The following is an 18,546-nucleotide window of genomic DNA, read 5'->3' on the forward strand; positions in this document are numbered from 1 at the left end:
TCGGGGTGGCGGGGCGCGGGCGCTCACCGTGCAGCGCGGGCACAGCCACTCCCCGTTGGGGATCTCGGGCAGCGGCGGGTTGAGGCAGTGGATGTGGTAGGACGAGGGGCAGGTGTCGCAGCACAGCAGCTCGCCGCCGTCCTTGCACACGCGGCAGAACTCCATGTGGTGGTCGTCCTCCTCCTCGGGGTCCCCCCCGACCTCCTCCAGGATCTCCTCGCCCTCCGAGTTGTCATCTTTGGCCTCCCACTGGATGCCCTCCTTCTCCTGCAGGACCCGAGCAGAGAGCGCCATGAGTGCAGCCCCGCCCCCCCAGCTGCTCTGCGCCTGCGCCCAGGACTCCCAGGTGGACAGCCCCGCCCCGCCCCCAAGGGCTCCAGCCACGCCCCCGTGGACTCCAGCCCTGTCCACATGGGGTCCCAGCCCCGCCCCCGTAGACTCCCAGCCAGCCCCGCCCCTCGGCCTCCCAGCCCCGCCCCCGTAGGCTCCCAGCCAGCCCCGCCCCTCGGCCTCGCAGTCCCGCCCCCGTGGGCTCCCAGCCAGCCCCGCCCCTCGGCCTCGCAGTCCCGCCCCTCGGGCTCCCAGCCAGCCCCGCCCCTCGGCCTCGCAGTCCCGCCCCCGTGGGCTCCCCCTCGGCCTCGCAGCCCCGCCCCAGTGGGCTCCTAGCCAGCCCCGCCTCCATGGACTCCCAGCCAGCCCCGCCCCTCGGCCTCGCAGCCCCGCCCCTCGGGCTCCCAGCCAGCCCCGCCCCTCAGCCTCGCAGCCCCGCCCCCGTAGGCAGCCCCGCCCCCGTGGGCTCCCAGCCAGCCCCGCCCCTCGGCCTCGCAGCCCCGCCCCCGTAGGCAGCCCCGCCCCCGTGGGCTCCCAGCCAGCCCCGCCCCTCGGCCTCGCAGCCCCGCCCCCGTAGGCAGCCCCGCCCCCGTGGGCTCCCAGCCAGCCCCGCCCCAGGGACTCACGCAGTGGGGGCAGCTCCACTTGCCCTCGGGGGCCTTCTCCATGTCGGGGTCCAGGCACACCATGTGGTAGGCTCGGGGACACGTGTCGCACAGGATGATCTCGCCGCCTTGCTGGCACACCTCGCAATAGTCCTGGTGGTCTGTCTCATAACCATCCATAGCAGTCACCTCCTCCTCGCCTGGGCAAGGAAGAGGGGAGCCCAGTCACCAGAGCACACCCCGCCGCCCCCACCCCGATCTCCAGAGGGGAGATGCTGCACCCCGGGGCCGCCCCCCGGGCCCGCATGCCACCGACAGCACATCGGACGAGACACGCACCTTTCTTCTTCTTCTTGGTGGTGCGCAGCTTCTTGCGGCTGCGGCTGCTGCGGCTGGTGGAGCCGTCCGACACCGAGTAGCTGTTGATGCTGGCGTCGTCGAAGTCCGACTCCACGTCCAGGTCATCGTCCTCACTCTGGCGGGAGGAGGAAGGAGAGGGTGAAACGCGCACGCGTGGAGGGAGAAGCGGGAGGTGCGAGCCGGGGCCAGCTCCACACCTGCGCAGGGAAGGTGGGGGGGGCACGCATGCGCACACGTACTCATACGCACGCATGCGCCCACGAGAATGGACGCGTGCCCGTCTCCAGGCACGCGCACACGCATGCTCATATATTCATACATAAGAACGCACTCGCACATGTATTCACACATGCGTGCACACACGGATGCATGCACACCCTTATGTGTGCAGGTGTATTCATGCGCGCATATGTACAGTCGCACATGTATTCACGCACACATGCACACGTATGCAGCACACCTGTATGCACACGTGTATCGTGCACGCGCACACCCGTATGTATGCGCTGTATTCCTGCACGCGCATGCGCACACCATATGCACCCACGCACACGCGCATGCGCACAAGCCCCGCCTCCTGCCCAAAGGCGCCTCTCACCGAGGACCTCTTCCGCTTGGAGCCAAAGCCTCCCAGCTTGATCTTGAGGGGAGCCACTTTCTTGGGCTTCGGCTTCTTGGCATCGGGGACGCGGGGGCTGCCCTTGGGCTTCCTCCGCGCATTGGGACCTAAAGTGCGAGCGGATGGACGTCAGTGATGGGGGACGGCGGGGTGGCGGCGGGGCTTTCTGCGCCCGGACCCCCCCCCCGGTGCCCCCGGACCCCCCTCCTGCGCCCGGACCCCCCCCGTGCCCCCGGACCCCCCTCCTGCGCCCGGACCCCCCCGTGCCCCCGGACCCCCCTCCTGCGCCCGGACCCCCCCCCGTGCCCCCGGACCCCCCTCCTGCGCCCGGACCCCCCCGTGCCCCCGGACCCCCCTCCTGCGCCCGGACCCCCCCGTGCCCCCGGACCCCCCTCCTGCCCCCGGACCCCCCCCCGTGCCCCCGGACCCCCCTCCTGCGCCCGGACCCCCCCCCAGGTGCCCCTGGACCCCCCTCCTGCGCCCAGACCCCCCCCCTGCCCTGACCCCCCCCCCCTGCCCGCGGGACGCCCGTCACCTTTGCCCTCCTTGGTCTTGGCCTTGCGGATCGGCACCTCCACGGGCGGCGGCGGCGGGGCCACCTCGGTGGCGGCCACCATGCTCTCCACCACGGCCACCGCGGCCGCTGCGGCCGCCGCCACGGACGCCCCCGAGCTGCCCTTGAAGGGGTTGTTGGTGCTGAACTCCCGCCACTTGGCCCCCAAGACCATCATCATCTTGGAGACGGCGATCTTGGGGTTTTTGGCGGCGATGAGGGGTCTGATGAAGTAATGGAGAGAGAGGGGGTTCAGAGAGAGACGCAGCAGCAAGGGGACACTCGGGAGGCCTCTGTCCCCACACACACCGGGCCCCCGGGGTTTACCGGACAAACTGGCTGAAGGCCTTGTAGTTGGTGAGGGTGCGGTAGTCCTCCTCCGAGAACACGTGGTCGATGTCCTCCATGCCCCAGTCCTCCAGGAGCTGAGCCGAAGACTTGGGCTCCTAGGTGGAAGGACGCAGTCAGCGCCCCGTCACCCAGCAAGGGAACCCGGGCTGGGGCGTAGGGCGGGGGTCTAAGGGAGCAGCCAGGAAATCACTAAAAGCAAAGGCAAAGTGCTGCGAGCATAAACTCTCAGCTACTCAGGAGGCTGAGAGCTGAGGATCACAGTTCAAGGCCAGCCTGGGCTCCTGCAGAGTCATGAGACTCTTATCTCCAGTGAATCTCCAGAAAGCCGGAAGTGGCGCTGTGGCTCCAATGGTAGAGTGCTTGCCTTGACTGGAAAAAGCTGGGAATAGCGCCCAGGCCCTGAGTTCAAACCCCAGGACCAGCATCAAAACAATAAAAAAGCGGGTGCCAGTGGCTCCCGCCTGTCATCCCAGCTACTCCAGGAGGCTGAGATCTGAGGATAGAGGTTCAAAGCCAGCCCAGGCAGGAAAGTCTGCGAGACTCTCAATGAACTACCAGAAAACTGGAAGTGGTGCTGTGGCTCAAGTGGTTGAGCACCCGCCTTGAGCTGAAGAGCTGAGGGACAGCGCCCAGACCCAGAGTTCAAGACCTATGACACACACACACACCCCAAAAAAGAGAGACAGTGTCATGTCTGGGAAACCCAGGTGAGGAGCGGATTGGGGGGTGACAGATGGGCCAGGCACCTTGGAATCATCATCATCATCTTCTTCCTCTTCCTCTTCCTTCCGCTTGGACTTGCTCTTCTTCTCTTTCTTGGGCCCCAGCTTCTTCTTCTTCTTCTTGCCCGGTGTGTAGTCGCTGCCCTCACTGTCCGAGCGCAGGGCCACCTCCTCCTCCTCCTCCACAAACTCGGGGCCCTCCCCAGAGCTGTCCCCCGGCTGCCGGCACAAGAGCAAACGCTGGAGCAGGGGAGGGGGAGGGAGACACAGACCGCTCGCTGCACACAGGCCGACCTCAGGACCAGGTCCCCAGGCCCAGGGACCAGCGCCATCAGCCCTGCGCCCTGTCCCCGAGCGCCTGCCTGCCGTTCCTGCCCTCCGCCCTTCCCTCACCCACTCACCTCCTTTTTTTGGCGCTTGCTCTTCGGGATTTTCGGATCCCGAGGTTTCTTCGGCTTCTTCTTCTTCTTCAGCTTTGGAGTCTCTGCTTCTGACAAGTCTTCTTCAGGATCATCTTCGTTGTCTGCATTCACAAAGTCAAGTCAGAATAGCACAAGGTGAGGGCTGGAAGGTGGCTCAGTGGTAGAGTGCTCGCCTGGCATGCATGAAGCCCTGGGTTCGATTCCTCAGTACCACACTGAAAAAGCCAGACGTGGTGCTTTGTGGTTCAAGGGGTAGATAGTTAGGAAGAGGGGCTCTGGTGGCTCACACCTGTCATCCCAGCTACTCAGGAAGCTGAGATCTGAGGATCCCAGTTCAAAGCCAACCCAGGGAGGAAAGTCTGTGAGACTCTTATGTCCAATGAACCACGAGAAAACCCGAAGTGGCGCTGTGGCTCAAGTGGTAGAGCGCCAGCCTCGAGCTAAAGAGCTGAGGGACAGCGCCCAGGCCAAGTTCAAGCCCCAAGACTGACCAAAAAAACAAAAAAACATCTCAGGGATGGCGCCTAGGCCCGGGGTTCAAGCCCCAGAACTGGTGGTGCAGAAAAAGACAAAAAGGAAAAGGTGAGGAGACATGGGCCCTCACCCCTTCTCACCCCAGATCCCTCTCAAGAGAACCCCTAATCCTCTGCACGGAAGATGCAAGCCAGGACGTAACCAGACAAAGAGCTGCATGAAACCACCCAGCCCCCCCACCCCTACCTCCCCACCCCCATCGGGCAGCCGGCCACCAACTTGGCTCAACCACACGGCCCAGGGTCCAACACCCGTCCATCAATCAGAGGAGGAGCGGGGAAGGTCCCCAGTGCGGCAGGTACTAAGCACAGAACATCTACTGCTCGCCCCACTGGAAGAATGCTGGTTTGCAAGAGCCTGGCCACCAACTCTACCCTTCTCTAACTCCTTTGAAGTCATCACTGCTCAAACCCCCACACACACACACACACACAAGTTCAGGTGGCAGCCCAAGCACACACACCCACTTTCTAACACATTTTCCTTTCTCCATCTCCAGTGCAGCCTTCTGGCCAGCTTCTCCTAGGTCAGCAGCCTCTTCTCCCCAGGGGCCAAATCAGCCCAGCTGTCACCATGTCCCCCCCCACACCCCCCAAATCCTCCTCCCATCTGGCGTCCACCTCCTCCCGCACACACAAAGCCTGGCTACCTCTGGAAGCGCCCAGGCAGGGCTAGGGGGGAAGGAGGGAGCAGAACCAACAGGCACACCTCCTCTCCTCTTCCCTAGCCACCCCCGCCTGGGGAGGGGGGGAGAGGGGGTGCTGCAGAAAAGGGAAAGGAACCCGGCCTCACCCAGGGAGATGAGGGAAAATGGCTTCTGACCGCAGCAGCCAGCCCAGGGCACCCAGCTGCCAACAGAGAGGACAGGAAGTGGCAGGGAGGGGGCGGGGCTACAGGGGAAAGGATCTCCACCCCCCCACACACACACACACACACACACACCCCAAGTGATTGTGGGCTCAGGTGCGAGTGCGCCCCCCCCTTCTCTAACACGGACTCTGGTGTGTGACCTGGTTTACACCCCAAATGTCCTGGGGCAGAGAAGCTCAGGATCCACACAAAGAGCAACAGCTCCTATTTTTCTTTTTTGATGCCTGAGCTTTCTAAGCCAGGCTGGGGGTGCTCTACCGCTTGAGCCACACCTCCACTCGCAGCTCTGTGGCTGGCTGATGGGAGGGGAAGAGTCTCACAGACTCTGCCCTGCCTGGGGCCAGCTTCAGACCTCAGTCTTCAGATCTCAGCCTCCCTCCGAGTCGCTAGGGTGACAGGCGCCCGGATGTCCCTCTACCTGGCCTTCAAACCATCACAAGAACTCAAAGGCTCAGGAGCACTGTGATCACGCCGTAGAGTCGTCTCCCCCAAAACTGAAGGCGCCCAGAAGCCTTAGTTTAAGGGATGGAAGCCACTTCAGAAAGTCTTGGGCTAGGTAGATCATCACCTCGCCACACAAGACACCTGGTGGCACGTGGAAATCATGCTCACCCCAGAGAGAGGCCTCGTTACTGGGGTGGCAGCAGCGCCCCCCCAACTCCACATCCTGACCTCTAGAACTGGCTCTTCAGATGTCTGGCCCGGCCCCTTCCGGCCCCCCACCAGGCCCCTCCCACCCCCTGGGGCCAGAACGCCGCCGGCACCGCTCCAGAAAGACTACTTTTCTAGATTTCTCCCCCGACCATCCGTGTCACCCCCAATCAGAGGCGTGGAGGAGACAGGGACGGGTCCGGGAGGGCCAGGGGCCCCTCAACTCCGGCCATCAGCAAACTGGCTGAGAAGAGGCAGCTGGGGGCGCGGGGCAGGGCCGGCTGCGGCCAGTGGGAAGCACTGGGTCACCCCGGCGCCCGGGGCAGCGTCGAGGCCGCCCGATCCCTGGGGTGGGGGGTCCCTGGGGACCCCCAGGCAGCACCCCACCCTGGGCTGCTCCCAGAGAGGCCGGGAGCACGGGGCGCCCGCCCGGACCCCTCCGATCATCGGGGCGCCGTCCCCCGCCTCCAGCCCGAAGTTTCTCCCGAAAGTTCCCTCGGAGGGCGGCAGAGGCCGGGGCGCTGGACGCGGTGCCGCCAGACCCGGGGCGGGGGGCCCCGCTCCCCACTGCCGGAGACAAAGGCGGCCCGGCAGGTGCAGGCGGGGAGGCCGGGCGGGGCCGAGGCCGGACAGAGGCCATGGGGGGGGCCGAGGCCCGGACCCCGCACGCACGGCGCCCCAAAACGCATCGGGGCGCCCCGAGGCCTCCGGAGGGGGGAGAGGGGGAGGCTCCGTGCGCTCCCCAAGGAGGGAGCCCCAGGGTGCCCTCCCTCCCCTCGCCCCCCCCCCGCCCGGAGCGCGATTCAAACTTCCTCCGCGGGAGCCGGCGCGGCAGGACGGACGGACGGACGGACGGACGGACGGACCGGCCGACAAAGTTCCCTGTTCGGTTCCGGGTCTGGCCGCCCCCCGCGGCCCCGGTACCTGGGTGTGGCGCGGGCAGGCTGTGGCTGAGCAGCGCGTCCATGTCGTCGTCGTCGCTGGCCGCCGAGCAGGGGGACGGGGAGCCCAGGCCCGACGCCATGCCCGCCGCTCCGCTCCCGCGCGGGCTCGGGGCCCGGCGCTGCCGCCGCTCCGCCGGGGGCCGAGTCACTGCGGGGGGACGGAGGGGGGTCGGTGACGCGCACCCCGACCCCAACTTTACTTCCACACTCCCGGAGAGGGGAGGACGGGGGGGGGAGCAGCCCGGAAACGGGGTCCCCAGGAAGAACCCCCCCCCGGGAGGGAGGGGGAGGGGAGGGCGCCCCCGCGCGGAGCCGGGCGGGAGGGGAGGGGGGTCCGAGCGGGACACAAGGTCACGGGAGCGGGGGTGCGGGCGCGCCCCGGGCCCGGGGTCCCCCGGCCGGGCAGACCCCCGCCCCCCCAGCCCGGCCTCCGGGGCGACCCCCCCCTGACCCGCGGGGGTGCGGGGGTCCCGCCGCCCCGAGGCCGGGGGGGGCGCCACGTGTCCCCGGGGGGCCGGGCAGGGTGGGAGCCCGCGGGGGGGGACCCCTCCCGACCCCACCCCGGGGAGGGGGGCGGCCCCGCCCGGCCGGTGGGGGCGGGGGGCAGGGCGGGGGGACCCCGGGCCCGGCGGGCCGTGGGGGGCGCCCCGACGCCGACCCGCGCCCTCCTCACCCCGGAGCCGCCGCGGGGCGCGCTGGGTCCGGCCCGGTGTCACTCCCGCTCCGGCTCCTCCTCGCCGCGGCCGAAGGGGGGAAAATGGCTCCGGCTCCGGCGTTGCCTCTTAAAGGGCCCGAAACACCGGCCGGGAAATCCCACCGCACAGGCCCCGCCCCCCCCGGACAGCCCATAATAACCTCCACCAACTCCAACCCCCCCTCCACTCCCGCCACCCTCCTCCCAGGTCTCCCGGGCAACCCCCGCCCCCTCGTCGCTCAGGCAACCGCTGGCCACGCCCCCTCCGAGCGCGCGCGCGTGTCACCCTGGCAACCGCCCACCTCCTGGCCATCCCATAATACACACGGACACCCCAGCCCCGCACCCCCCCCCCCCGCGTGCCCTCTCCGGACGCACCGATGCCAGGGCGGGGGTGGCGGGGGCTGCTGACCCCTTCCTCCCGGGGACCTCCTGCAACTCACCCCGGTCCTCCTCCTCGGGCATCCCATAATAGCCACCCCTTTGCCAACTTCTTCACTCTTGGCCCTCAAGCCAACATCCCATAATAACTCCTCACCCCTCCCTCCCCACGGCCATCCCATAATAAGCGCCCCTCCCAGCCCTTCAGCCTCCTATCCCATAATACTCGTCCCCATCCCCCACAGACATCCCATAATAACTACCCTTCATCCACCCCCAGTTTGACATCCCATAATAGTCAGAAACTCGCAGGGCTCTTCCCCCCCCCCCATACTACAACAACGGACACTCGGCCTCCTCCCACACACATCCCGTAATAATCAGTCTCCCACTTTCTATACGGACATCCCATAATAGCCAACCCCCAAGAGCTGCCCTGGGCCTGGAACCTTCTTCTCCCGCTGTCCCCAGAGGTAAGCTACCTCTGGCGATGAAGCAGCCCACTTGTCACCCTCCCGCGGACACCTACCACGTCCACGCTGGGGGGAGGGGGCCAAAGGAGATGCATCCCATAATAATTTTACTCCGCCCACAGCCCCCGACATCCCATAATGGCAAGGAGCCCAGGGTCAACCAGACATATGCCACGAGATGCCCGGCGCTGGCCGGTGTCACATCCCATAATGCTTCCTGTGCATTCCTCCACACGGTGCCCGTCCAGCCGCATCCCATAATGCCCCCTCCGGTCCCACCCCCTCCCCCGAGCTGTCAATCTCCTCCCCACACCCGGAGCAGGAGGCCGGGTGGGGCGGCGGCTGCCCACGCGGCGGCGTCCCCACCCCTGCGCCCATCCACCCACCGGTGCACACCTGATCTCCAGGCCTAGGCCGCCCGCCGGCCTCGGGCTCGGCGGGTTCCCTGCCCTCACCCCCTGATCCTGAGGGCGCCCGACCTGGGACTCCCCTGCACCCCACCCAGGCTGCCTGTCCATCGGTGTTGAGGTGACCCGGCCGACGCCACGCTGATCAAACCAACGAGAACCATCTGCAGAGACTTCAACTCAAGCCGCAGCACCCCGTGCTAAGGTGCCCACGGGCCTTCCAGAGCCGGAACCAGTCCTGGGCCCCCTGGAATGGACCGGCTTATCCCCGCACCCCCAGAAGGGAAGGGAAGATCCTTCGACCTGCACCCCCAGAGCTGACCCCCTGGGTCTCCCTCTGTTCACTACTGCTCACATTTCAGGCAGCAGATTCCCACAGAGCTGGACAGCACGGAGAATACCACGGGGACACACGCGCGTGTGCCTCCCATAAACCAGCACGCCAGATGGAGAGAGAACGGGATGGAGCTCCGGGAGGTCCCAGGCTAGAGGCTGGAAAGTGATCGGAAAGGATTCAAGGGTGACGACTAGTCGAGATCATCTACCAGGCCTAGTAGTGCAGGCCTGTAATCCCAGTACTGAGCAGGCCAAGGTAGAGGGGAACTTCACAGCCAGCCTGGGTTGGACCATGAGACCAGACCCTATCTCAAGAAAACACATATATGATTATTTAAATAGATACCTAGAAATATGTATAGACATAGGTATAGATATTTATTACTAATGTCTTAGGTCTGGGGATGCCAGCAAAGAGGAGAGAGGAGGAAGAGGGAGGGGGAATAGAAAGTGGGAAAGGAAGTGGAGCGGAGAGGAAGGCGAGCAGGGAGGAGGAAGACAAGAGAAAAGATGATCTCCTCCTATCTGTCCCCTACAAAGGGATTTCATGGGGGAAAATCCTATCAGGCGCGTTAAGTTCTTCCTTCTGGAGACTTCCTTAGCCTACCCCAGTTGGGTGGTTACCCAGCCCCAGCTGGCCTCGAACTCACGATGATCCTGCCGGTTCCGGGATTACAGGGCGCCGCTCCCAGGCTCGGCCTCTTCTTTGTGCCCTTTCTTGGTTGATTTCGTGGGGGGGTGGGGGGGACAATCCTGGGGCTTGAACTCGGGGCTTTGGGGTCCTGCTTGGCTCAAGGCCTGGCCCTGGAGCCACAAGGCCACTTCCGGCGTTGTGCTGCCGGGCGGGATCTTCAGGAGCCGGGATTACAGGGAGCCGCGGGTGGGGGGGCGCACCCTCCGCCTGGGGTCACCCAGGCCCGGGAACCCGGGAAGTCAGGCAGCCAGCCGGAACTTCCGCATGGGGAAGGCGTCTTCCTGACCGGAAGTAGACCAGGAAGACCTCGAAGCCGCCTCTCACTTCTGGGGGGGGGTCAGGATCCACCCTGGAGACCTGGCCGGGAAAACCTGAGGTCTCGACTAGGCCAGAAAGCACTTGATCGCTCGATCGATCCATCGATCGGTGGATCGATGGGCCGAAAGGCTTCAAGTCAGGGCCTGGCGCTCTACCCCTTGAGCCGCGGCGCCACTTCCGGTTGTCTGGGGGTTCGTGGGAGATCAGAGTCTCACGGGACTTTCCTGCCCGGGCTGGCTTCGAACCGGGATCCTCCGATCTCGGCCTCCGGAGAAGCTGGGGCGCCAGGCGTGCGCGCCCGCGCGGGGCTGCGCATGCGTGTGCGTGCGTGCGCGTGCGTGTGCTCTCATCCCCTCCCCGGCCATCCCCTGATGAACACAAGCGGGGGGGACCCGGATGGAGCCCCGGGCCTGCTGGGCCTCCCTCGCCCCGCGTGGGGAAGGGGTCCTGGGGTCACCGCCCGCGGGTCGGTGTGGGGGTGCGCGGGGCACCCCGTCCTCGGTGCCCCCCAGCCCGGCGCGCACCGCGGACCCCGGGGTCGGTGCTGGGGTTCGGGGGCGCGCGGGCCGGGGTCAGTCTCGGGGTCCCCCCCCCCCCCGTCCCCTACCCCGGACAGCCGCACCCGGCTGGGCAGGGCACATCCCATAATAACCCTCCTCACCGGCCCCCCCCCGCGGCCATCCCATAATAGCCACCCACAGGAGACATTCCGCGGCGGCCGCCCCCTCCCGGCGGAGGGAGCGCCATCCCATAATAGCCGGCCGCCGGCTCCGTGGCGACGGCGGGGGAGGAAGTGGGGGAGGGGAGCCCCTCGGTGGGGAGGGCGGGGGGGGGGGCCGGGGTGCAGGTGGACGCGGCGCCGGGGTCAGCCGTCCCGGGGGGACGCGGGGCGCGTGCGGGGATGCATCTCAGGTGTCCCCCGGGGCCCCGGCGGGGAGGAGGAGGTGAGGGGGGTCGGCGTGGCCGGGAAGGGGGGTGCTGGTGGGAGGAAGGGCTCCCCGGGCCCCCCTTCCCCGTGCTGCACCACCACCATCCCATAATGATCCCCCGGCCCCCTCCCCCTCCCACACGCGACATCCCATAATATCTCCCGGAGAAGCCGTCCCCGCCGTAGGTACAAAGAGCCATCCCATAATAAGCTCCCCCCCCCCGGCGTGCCCCCCCCAGTCACATGCAGCCGGTGCCATCCCCCGCCGCTCCCCCCCCACCCCCGCCGGCCACTGAAGGCCTCGCCAGCCCATAATACTCTCGCCTCTGGTCGCAGGAGGCCTCCAGCCCATAATACTCCCCGCTACCACCACCACCCCCGCCCCGCACCCCCTTCCTCCCGCCGCCTCCACTTGGAGCCGGGCCCTCACCAGCCCATAATACTCCACACACACACACCCCCTCCCCTGTCTCCGAAGGCTGCTCCAGCCCATAATACTCTCCCCTGTCTCCTAAGGCCTCTCTCGCCATCCCATAATACTGCCAGACGCCTGACCTGTGGGCCAAACCCCAGCCCGGCGTCGTCGTCGCCGGTCGCACACAGCGCGGCCTGCCTGCTGTCCCGCCTCCCCGCCCGGCCCGGCCTGGCCGGCCTGCCCGGGCCGCCGCCTCCCTCCCGGGGCCGGCCGGCCGCCCTGCGCCCCGGGGCCCTCTCCCACTCTCCCAGCCCGGGTCCTCCCCCACCCCGCCCGCTGCCCCTCCATCCTGCCGCCCTCCACCTGCCCTGCCCTGAGTCACCCACCCCTGCACCCCCAGGACGGGGGGATCGGTCCCCCCTGGGGACACACCGGGCCTGGCACTAGCTGGCAGGGAAGTGGGGGGGGGGCGCCATCTCCTCCACACCTGGAGGCGTTGGGTGGGAGGGACACCTCCAAGGCCACCCCAGGTCACGCAGGACCTGAGCGCCCCCGGAAGTCAGTACCCCAGGTTTGTTTGAGTCCAAAGTTCTCCAAGTCTTTGGTTTCCCACAAACTCTTGGCTTTTCCATTCTCCCTCGATCACTTAGGATTTATTCTAGCCTCCCTCCCTCCCTCCTTCCTTTTTCTTTCTTCTCCTCTGTGCTGGTACTAGGGTTTGAACTCAGGGCCTGGACACCATCCCCCTTTGAGCCTGTTCCACTCCGGGCGGGCGCTCGACCCCTTGGACCACAGCTCCACTTCTGCTTCTTTTCTTGGTGCCTCATTAGAGCGATGGATCTCCTGCACTTGTCTGCCCAGGCTGGCTTGGAACTGCGATCCTCAGATCTCAGCCTCCTGAGTAGCTGGGATGACTGGCGGGAGCCACCAGCCCCCCAGACATCCCCCCAGACAGACAGGAAGCGTTCCTGGGGTGGGATTTAGCTCCCCAATTCTTCCATGCCATCCTTGTGGCCTGACAGGGATTTCCCTTAAGGTGAGACTGGACCACAAGAAAGAGATGTCTGTGTCTTGGTTCTGCTGAATTTGTCAGGTATGAAGACTAGTTACTCGTATTTTACCCTCACTGCCCTAACTCTTTTCACCGGAAGGAGGCCGACTTGGAGGAACTCAAGCACCAGACAGTTGCTCGCTGCTGAGGGGGTGGAAATGTGTGGTACACTTGTGGAAGAGATCCCAGCCAAATACATGAAGCCTAAAGTACTACGGGGGGGGGGGGCTGTAGGACACCCCCCTTTCAGCCACACCATGTACAAAAGAGGGGGCTGAGCAAGTTTAAAGAAAAGGGGTGCTGGGTGCCAGTGGCTCCCGCCTGTCATCCCAGCTCCTCAGGAGGCTGAGATCTGAGGATCACGGTTCAAAGCCAACCAGGGCAGGAAAATCCATGAGACTCTCATCTCCAATGAACCACCAGAAAACTGGAAGCGGTGCCGTGGCTCAAGTGGTAGAGCGCCAGCCTTGAGCTGAAGAGTTGAGGGACAGCGCCCAGGCCTTGAGTTCAAGGCCCGTGATCGACAAAAACGAAGTCAGCCAGGACCTAAAAGTCTGTGAGATTCTTGTCTTCACTGAACCAGCAAAAAGGCAGAAGTAGAGGCGTAGCTCAGGTGGTAGAGGGCCAGCCTTAAGCTAAAAAAGCTACCCCCAGGCTTGGGAGTCAAGTCTCAGAGGTCCCCTTCCCCCCAAAAACGGTGTAGGGGGCAGGTGAGTGGATTAGGAGCTTGCCAGTGAAATGAGAGGAAAGGAAACTGGGTTTGTGTTGGTTTGATTTTCGCTTTTGTGTGAGCATGGGACTCGAACACCGGGCCTGGGTGCTGTCCTTTAACTTTGTAGTACAAAGTGAGTGCTTTGCCCCTTGAGCCACAGTTTCACCCCAGGCTTTTTGGTGGTTGATTGGACTTTGCTCTCCTTCCCGGGGCTGGCTTTGAACCAGGATCCTCAGATCTCAGCCTCCTGAGTAGCTAAGCCAGGATACCAGGTATGAGCCACCAGCGCCCAAGCCTTGAACTCAGGGCCTGGGCGCTGTCCCTGAGCCTCTTTGGCTCAAGGCTGGCGCTCTACCCCTTGAGCCACAGCGCTGCTTCTGGCTGTTTCTGTATATGTGGTCCTGAGGAATCGAACCCAGGTCTTCATGCATGCTAAGCGAGCACTCTACCACTGAGCTATCTGCCCAGCCAGCTCCCTTCTCTTTCTAATGTTTTATCCCAGACCACCCTTGAATTTCCCTGGGAAACCTCCCGGGTGAGCATTCAGGGGTTCACCTTGTCCACTAACTCAATCCGCAAGGCCTGTTCAGGACCCACGGTAATCCCAGCCCCCCACTTCTACACGCTCGGCTGGACAGCAGAGTGCTTCACAGAAATCTGTGTATTCATTCCACGCGTGTTTGTTGAGCACTTAGCTCCGGGTTGCATCTGAGAACCGAAGAAAAGCCAAGTCGGCCCACGTGATTCACTTTAGTACACTGAAGCAACGAACAACATTAGAATACATAATCGAAGCGCTGGGCAGGTGGCTCAGTGGTTGAGCGCTTGCCTTGCATGCATGAGGCCCTGGGTTCGATTCCTCAGCACCACATAAGCAGAAAAAGCCAGAAGTGGTGCTGTGGCTCAAGTGGTAGAGCGCCAGCCTTGAGCTGAAGAGCTGAGGGACAGCGCCCAGGCCCTGAGTTCAAACCCCATGACCGACCAAAAAAGCGAAGGATAAATAAAGTATACAGTAGGTTAGAAGATTTTTTTTTGACATATATGATTGGAGTCCACACACACACACACACACACTCACTCACACTCACAGGTACACACACACACATTGTTTGGATTATTTTAGAATCTACTTATGCTCTTACATATGCAAAATACTCAAGCATGTTTTTAGATTTTTATTTGTGCAGCGTGTGTGTGTGTGTGTGTGTGTGTGTGTGTGTGTGTGTGTGCACCCATGTGCCAGTACCAGTTTTGTGTTGTTTTGTCAGTCGTGGGGCTTGAACTCAGGGCCTGGGCGCTGTCCCTCAGCTCTATCAACCTAAGGCGAGTGCTCTACCACTTGAACCACAGCACCACTTCCAGTTTTCTGGAGGTTTATTGAAGATGAGTCTCACTGACTTTCCTGCCCGGGCTGGCTTTGAACCACCGTCCTCAGATCTCGGCCTCCTGAGTAGCTGGGGTGACAGGTGGGAGCCACTGGTGCCCGGCTAGTACCAGGCTTTTAAGTCTCTGTCTGGCACTGGACTTTGTCAGCTCTGGGCCGGTGCTTTACCACTTGAGTTATGCCTCCAGTCTGGCCTTTTGCTGATCTTAGACTGTTGGGCTCAGGTGAGCCTCAAACCCCAATCCTCTAGATGTGAGTCTTTTGAGTAGCACCTGGGTCCCCCATTAGTAACTTTTGGGGAGGGCCAAACTCCAAAGATTATTATTTTATGTTTTTGGACCACGAAGTTCGGTGGGCTGAGGGCTGTATGCCCCACCCAGACATAGAGAGAGGTCAGAAGCTGGGCTGGGAGGGAGGAATTTAGGTCAGTTCCTCAGAGCAGCCACCAGGGGTCGCTTTACCACTGTAAATCATCCGCAGGGCACTAGAGATACACGCGGGAGTGTAACACAGACACACTGGGGAAAGCACACACACGGAATAAAACACTACCGAGAAGCAGACATCGGGACAGAAACCTGTACAGCAACTCACTGATGTCAGGGTCTGAAGGATGTTCCCCCCTGTGGCTCCCGCCTGCCATCCCAGCTACTCAAGAGGCTGAGATGGGAGGATCACGGTTCAAAGCCAGCCTGGGCAGGAAAGCCTGTGAGACTCTGATCTCCAATCAACCACCAGAAAACCAGAAGTGGCGCTGTGGCTCAAGTGGTAGAGCGCCCGCCTGGAGCTGAAGAGCTGAGGGACCTGAGTTCAAGCCCCAGGACCAGCACACACACACACACACACACACACACACACACACACACACACACACACATACACACACAGGCAAAGAGGAAAAGGAGACAACTATTTTTCTTGTCTTCATGCGGCCAGGACAACGCTATTCCTGCGGATCACACTTACTTCCTTGAACTCTTCTCTCTGGAATGTCCAGTTCCTTCTTCTTCGAGAGAAGATGTGTGGGATTCGATCCCACAACTCCCACAGCTCCTGTGTGTGCCCACGAGCAGCCCCAAGCCTTCAGGACAGCCATTAACAATCGGTCATACAACACTTCAAGCTAGGTACCCATAGCTCACACCTGTAATCCCAGCTACTCAGGAAGCAGAGATCCAGGAAATCATGGTTTGAAGCCAGCCTAAGCAGGAAAAGTCCAGGAGACTCTCCAACTAACCAGCAAAACAAACAAACAAACAAACTGGGGTACAGAGCTATAACACCCCAAGTCCTGAGTTGAAACACTTCTCTATAGAATGCTCTGGAAAAAATCAGGTGTGAAATCTTAACACAGTAATCCAAGTGTGGATCTCAAGGTATGTCTTTGGAACCACGTCTTTGAGAAAGTTCTGGAAGTCAAATGTATTTTCATGCCGGGTGCTGGTGGCTCCCGCCTGTCATCCCAGCTACTCAGGAGGCTGAGATCTGAGGATCGTGGTTCAAAGCCAGCCCAGGTGGGAAAGTCTGTGAGACTCTTTATCTCCAATTCACTAACAAAATGTCAAAATGGAGCTGTGGCTCAAAGTGGTAGGGCATCAGCATTGAGCACAAAAGCTCACAGATAGCACCCTGGCCCTGAGTTCAAGTCCCAGGACTCACACATACACACACACACACACACACACACACACACTCACACACAACTTTTCATAATGCTACTAAAATGTCATTTGTCCTTTTCACTCTACTTCTCTTGTATGTAGGCTGTGGAAAGTTCCAGAAACTTCATGAAATGTGATGCCATAACCACTCTCCCAATTAATGAAATGTGTGCAGTGTATTTCCATGTCTTAAAACCTTATTGGCCACGGGGCTGGGCAGGTGGCTCAGTGGTAGAGCGCTTGCCTTGCATGCACGAGGCCCTGGGTTCGATTCCTCAGCACCACATAAGCAGAAAAAGCCAGAAGTGGTGCTGTGGTTCAAGTGGTAGAGCGCCAGCTTTGAGCTGAAGAGCTGACGGACAGTGCCCTGGCCCAGAGTTCAGGCCCTACAGCCAACCAAAAACAAACAAACTTATTAGCTGGCTGGGGTATGGAAATATAAGCCTGAGATCCCAGCTACTATGGACGCAGACAAAGAGAGGAACACAGTTGAAGGCCAGCTTATGGGAAGAGTTAGTGGGACTTCCCCATCTCAACAAATACGCTGAGTGTGGTAGCAGACCCCTGGAATCCAGGCCATGAAGGGAAATGGAGGTGAGGAAGGTTAATGATTCAAGGCCAGCCTAGGGCAAAAGCTTGAGACCCTGTCTGAAAAACAGAAGGGGTCGAGGCATGGTAGACTGTTTAGCCAGTCAAAGCGCCTGAGTTCAAGCCTCCATGTTTATCCCATGCCCATGGCTCATACCTGTAATCCTAGCTTACACACAGCACCGATATCTGGGGATCAAGGTTCAAATGCAGCTTGAGCACACAAATCTGGGAGGTACTTAATCTCCACCCAGCCAGCAAAAAAATTTTAAAAAGCCAGGACCAGAGCTTGAGTGCCAGCGTCCATACACACATTAAATAAAATGGCTTTAAGGTCTAACGTGTCAGTATAAATGACACAAAGCCTTTTGGAACTCCTTAATTTTTGCAAGCAGAAAGTGCAGGAGACCAGAATACAAAGAATATTCTCCTTTGGGCAAAGCAGAGAAAATATTAAGCACATAGAATGGAGGAAATTCAAAAAGGGGGCAGAAGGCATGAATTGCAAACGGGGTCAAGAATTAAGATGAAGACAGAAAAAAAGACAAAAAGAAAAGTTTCATTTGCCAGGTACAGTAGGGCCCGCCTGTAATCCCAGCCATTCTGGAGGCTCAGATCTGAGGATCATGGTTTGAAGCCAGCCAGGGCAGGAAAGTCTCTGAGACTTTCATCTTCAATGAACCCCCAAAAAAGCCAGACATGGCAGTATGGTTCAAGTGGCAGAGCACCAGCCCTGAGCAGACAAAGCTATGGGGCTTGAACTCAGGGCCTGGATGCTGTCCCTCAGCAATTCAGCTCAAGGCAAGCATTCTGGCTTTTTCTGCTTATGTGGTGCTGAGGAATCAAACCCAGGGCCTCACGCATGCGTGGCAAGCGCTCTACCACTGAGCCACCTTCCCGGCCCAATGTTACACATCTCTAAGCAAGAAACCTAATTCCATCCATATGGAATACACGTCGTACTCTGCCTTCCTGCTGAGCAGAAGAAAACCACGCGAGACGTAAGAGGCATTGGCCCCATGGCTGGAAGATCAGCCCAGAAGTTAGCAGGTGGTGGGAGTTCTCTGAAGTTGGGGGCCACCAAAGACTTGAGATTCTAAAGCACTCAGCCCCCGCAGCTGCCTCAACCCCAGATCCCCATATTGGACCCCACTTATCAGTCTGAGCCAGGGCAAGTATATAATTTTATTTCCCTCGGCTTGCAGGAAGGCTTTTGGCCTGTTTTCCCCAACTTCACCAAGAAGTCAGTACCAGCCAGGAGCTGGTGGCTCCCGCCTGTCATCCCAGCTACTCAGGAGGCTGAGATCGGAGGATCGTGGTTCAAAGCCAGCCCCGGCAGGAAAGTCTGTGAGACTCTTCGTACTCTTCTTTTCATAGATGCTAACGATGCTCTGCCCAGTCCGTTTGCATAGAGGACAATGCCCCTCCCACCTCATTTGCATAGAGGATAAGGCTGTCGCTTGCATAGAGGGTAACGATGCTCCTCCTGCCTCATTTGCATAGAGGCAGCTGTTGCCTGGCCCAGCTCATTTGCATAGAGGAC

At 61.5% G+C, this 18,546-nt stretch overlaps 1 protein-coding gene across 8 annotated transcripts in view; it reads right to left on the reverse strand.

Moving 5' to 3' along the window:
* The window catches only part of LOC138835307 (chromodomain-helicase-DNA-binding protein 4-like), a 30,292-nt gene extending 22,157 nt beyond the window's left edge, over nucleotides 1-8,135 (reverse strand). For 3 of the 8 annotated variants that reach the window (XM_070033873.1, XM_070033872.1, XM_070033871.1), the window contains exons 1-11: nucleotides 8,099-8,135; nucleotides 7,635-7,742; nucleotides 6,942-7,109; nucleotides 3,942-4,063; nucleotides 3,565-3,780; nucleotides 2,795-2,913; nucleotides 2,450-2,691; nucleotides 1,894-2,021; nucleotides 1,275-1,410; nucleotides 957-1,135; nucleotides 28-267 (exon numbers count right to left, since the gene is read on the reverse strand). In XM_070033873.1, the coding sequence (XP_069889974.1) occupies nucleotides 28-267; nucleotides 957-1,135; nucleotides 1,275-1,410; nucleotides 1,894-2,021; nucleotides 2,450-2,691; nucleotides 2,795-2,913; nucleotides 3,565-3,780; nucleotides 3,942-4,063; nucleotides 6,942-7,109; nucleotides 7,635-7,742; nucleotides 8,099-8,120 (1,680 nt within the window). In that variant the 5' untranslated portion in view covers nucleotides 8,121-8,135. The remainder of the gene's footprint in view (nucleotides 1-27; nucleotides 268-956; nucleotides 1,136-1,274; nucleotides 1,411-1,893; nucleotides 2,022-2,449; nucleotides 2,692-2,794; nucleotides 2,914-3,564; nucleotides 3,781-3,941; nucleotides 4,064-6,941; nucleotides 7,110-7,634; nucleotides 7,743-8,098) is intronic. The other 5 variants (XM_070033878.1, XM_070033877.1, XM_070033876.1 and 2 more) reach the window with 3 other exon arrangements.
* Nucleotides 8,136-18,546: the final 10,411 nt, after the last annotated feature.

Source organism: Dipodomys merriami, unplaced genomic scaffold, assembly GCF_024711535.1.
Source record: "Dipodomys merriami isolate MVZ:Mamm:240054 unplaced genomic scaffold, mDipMer1.0.p SCAF_233, whole genome shotgun sequence".
NCBI lineage: Eukaryota > Metazoa > Chordata > Mammalia > Rodentia > Heteromyidae > Dipodomys > Dipodomys merriami.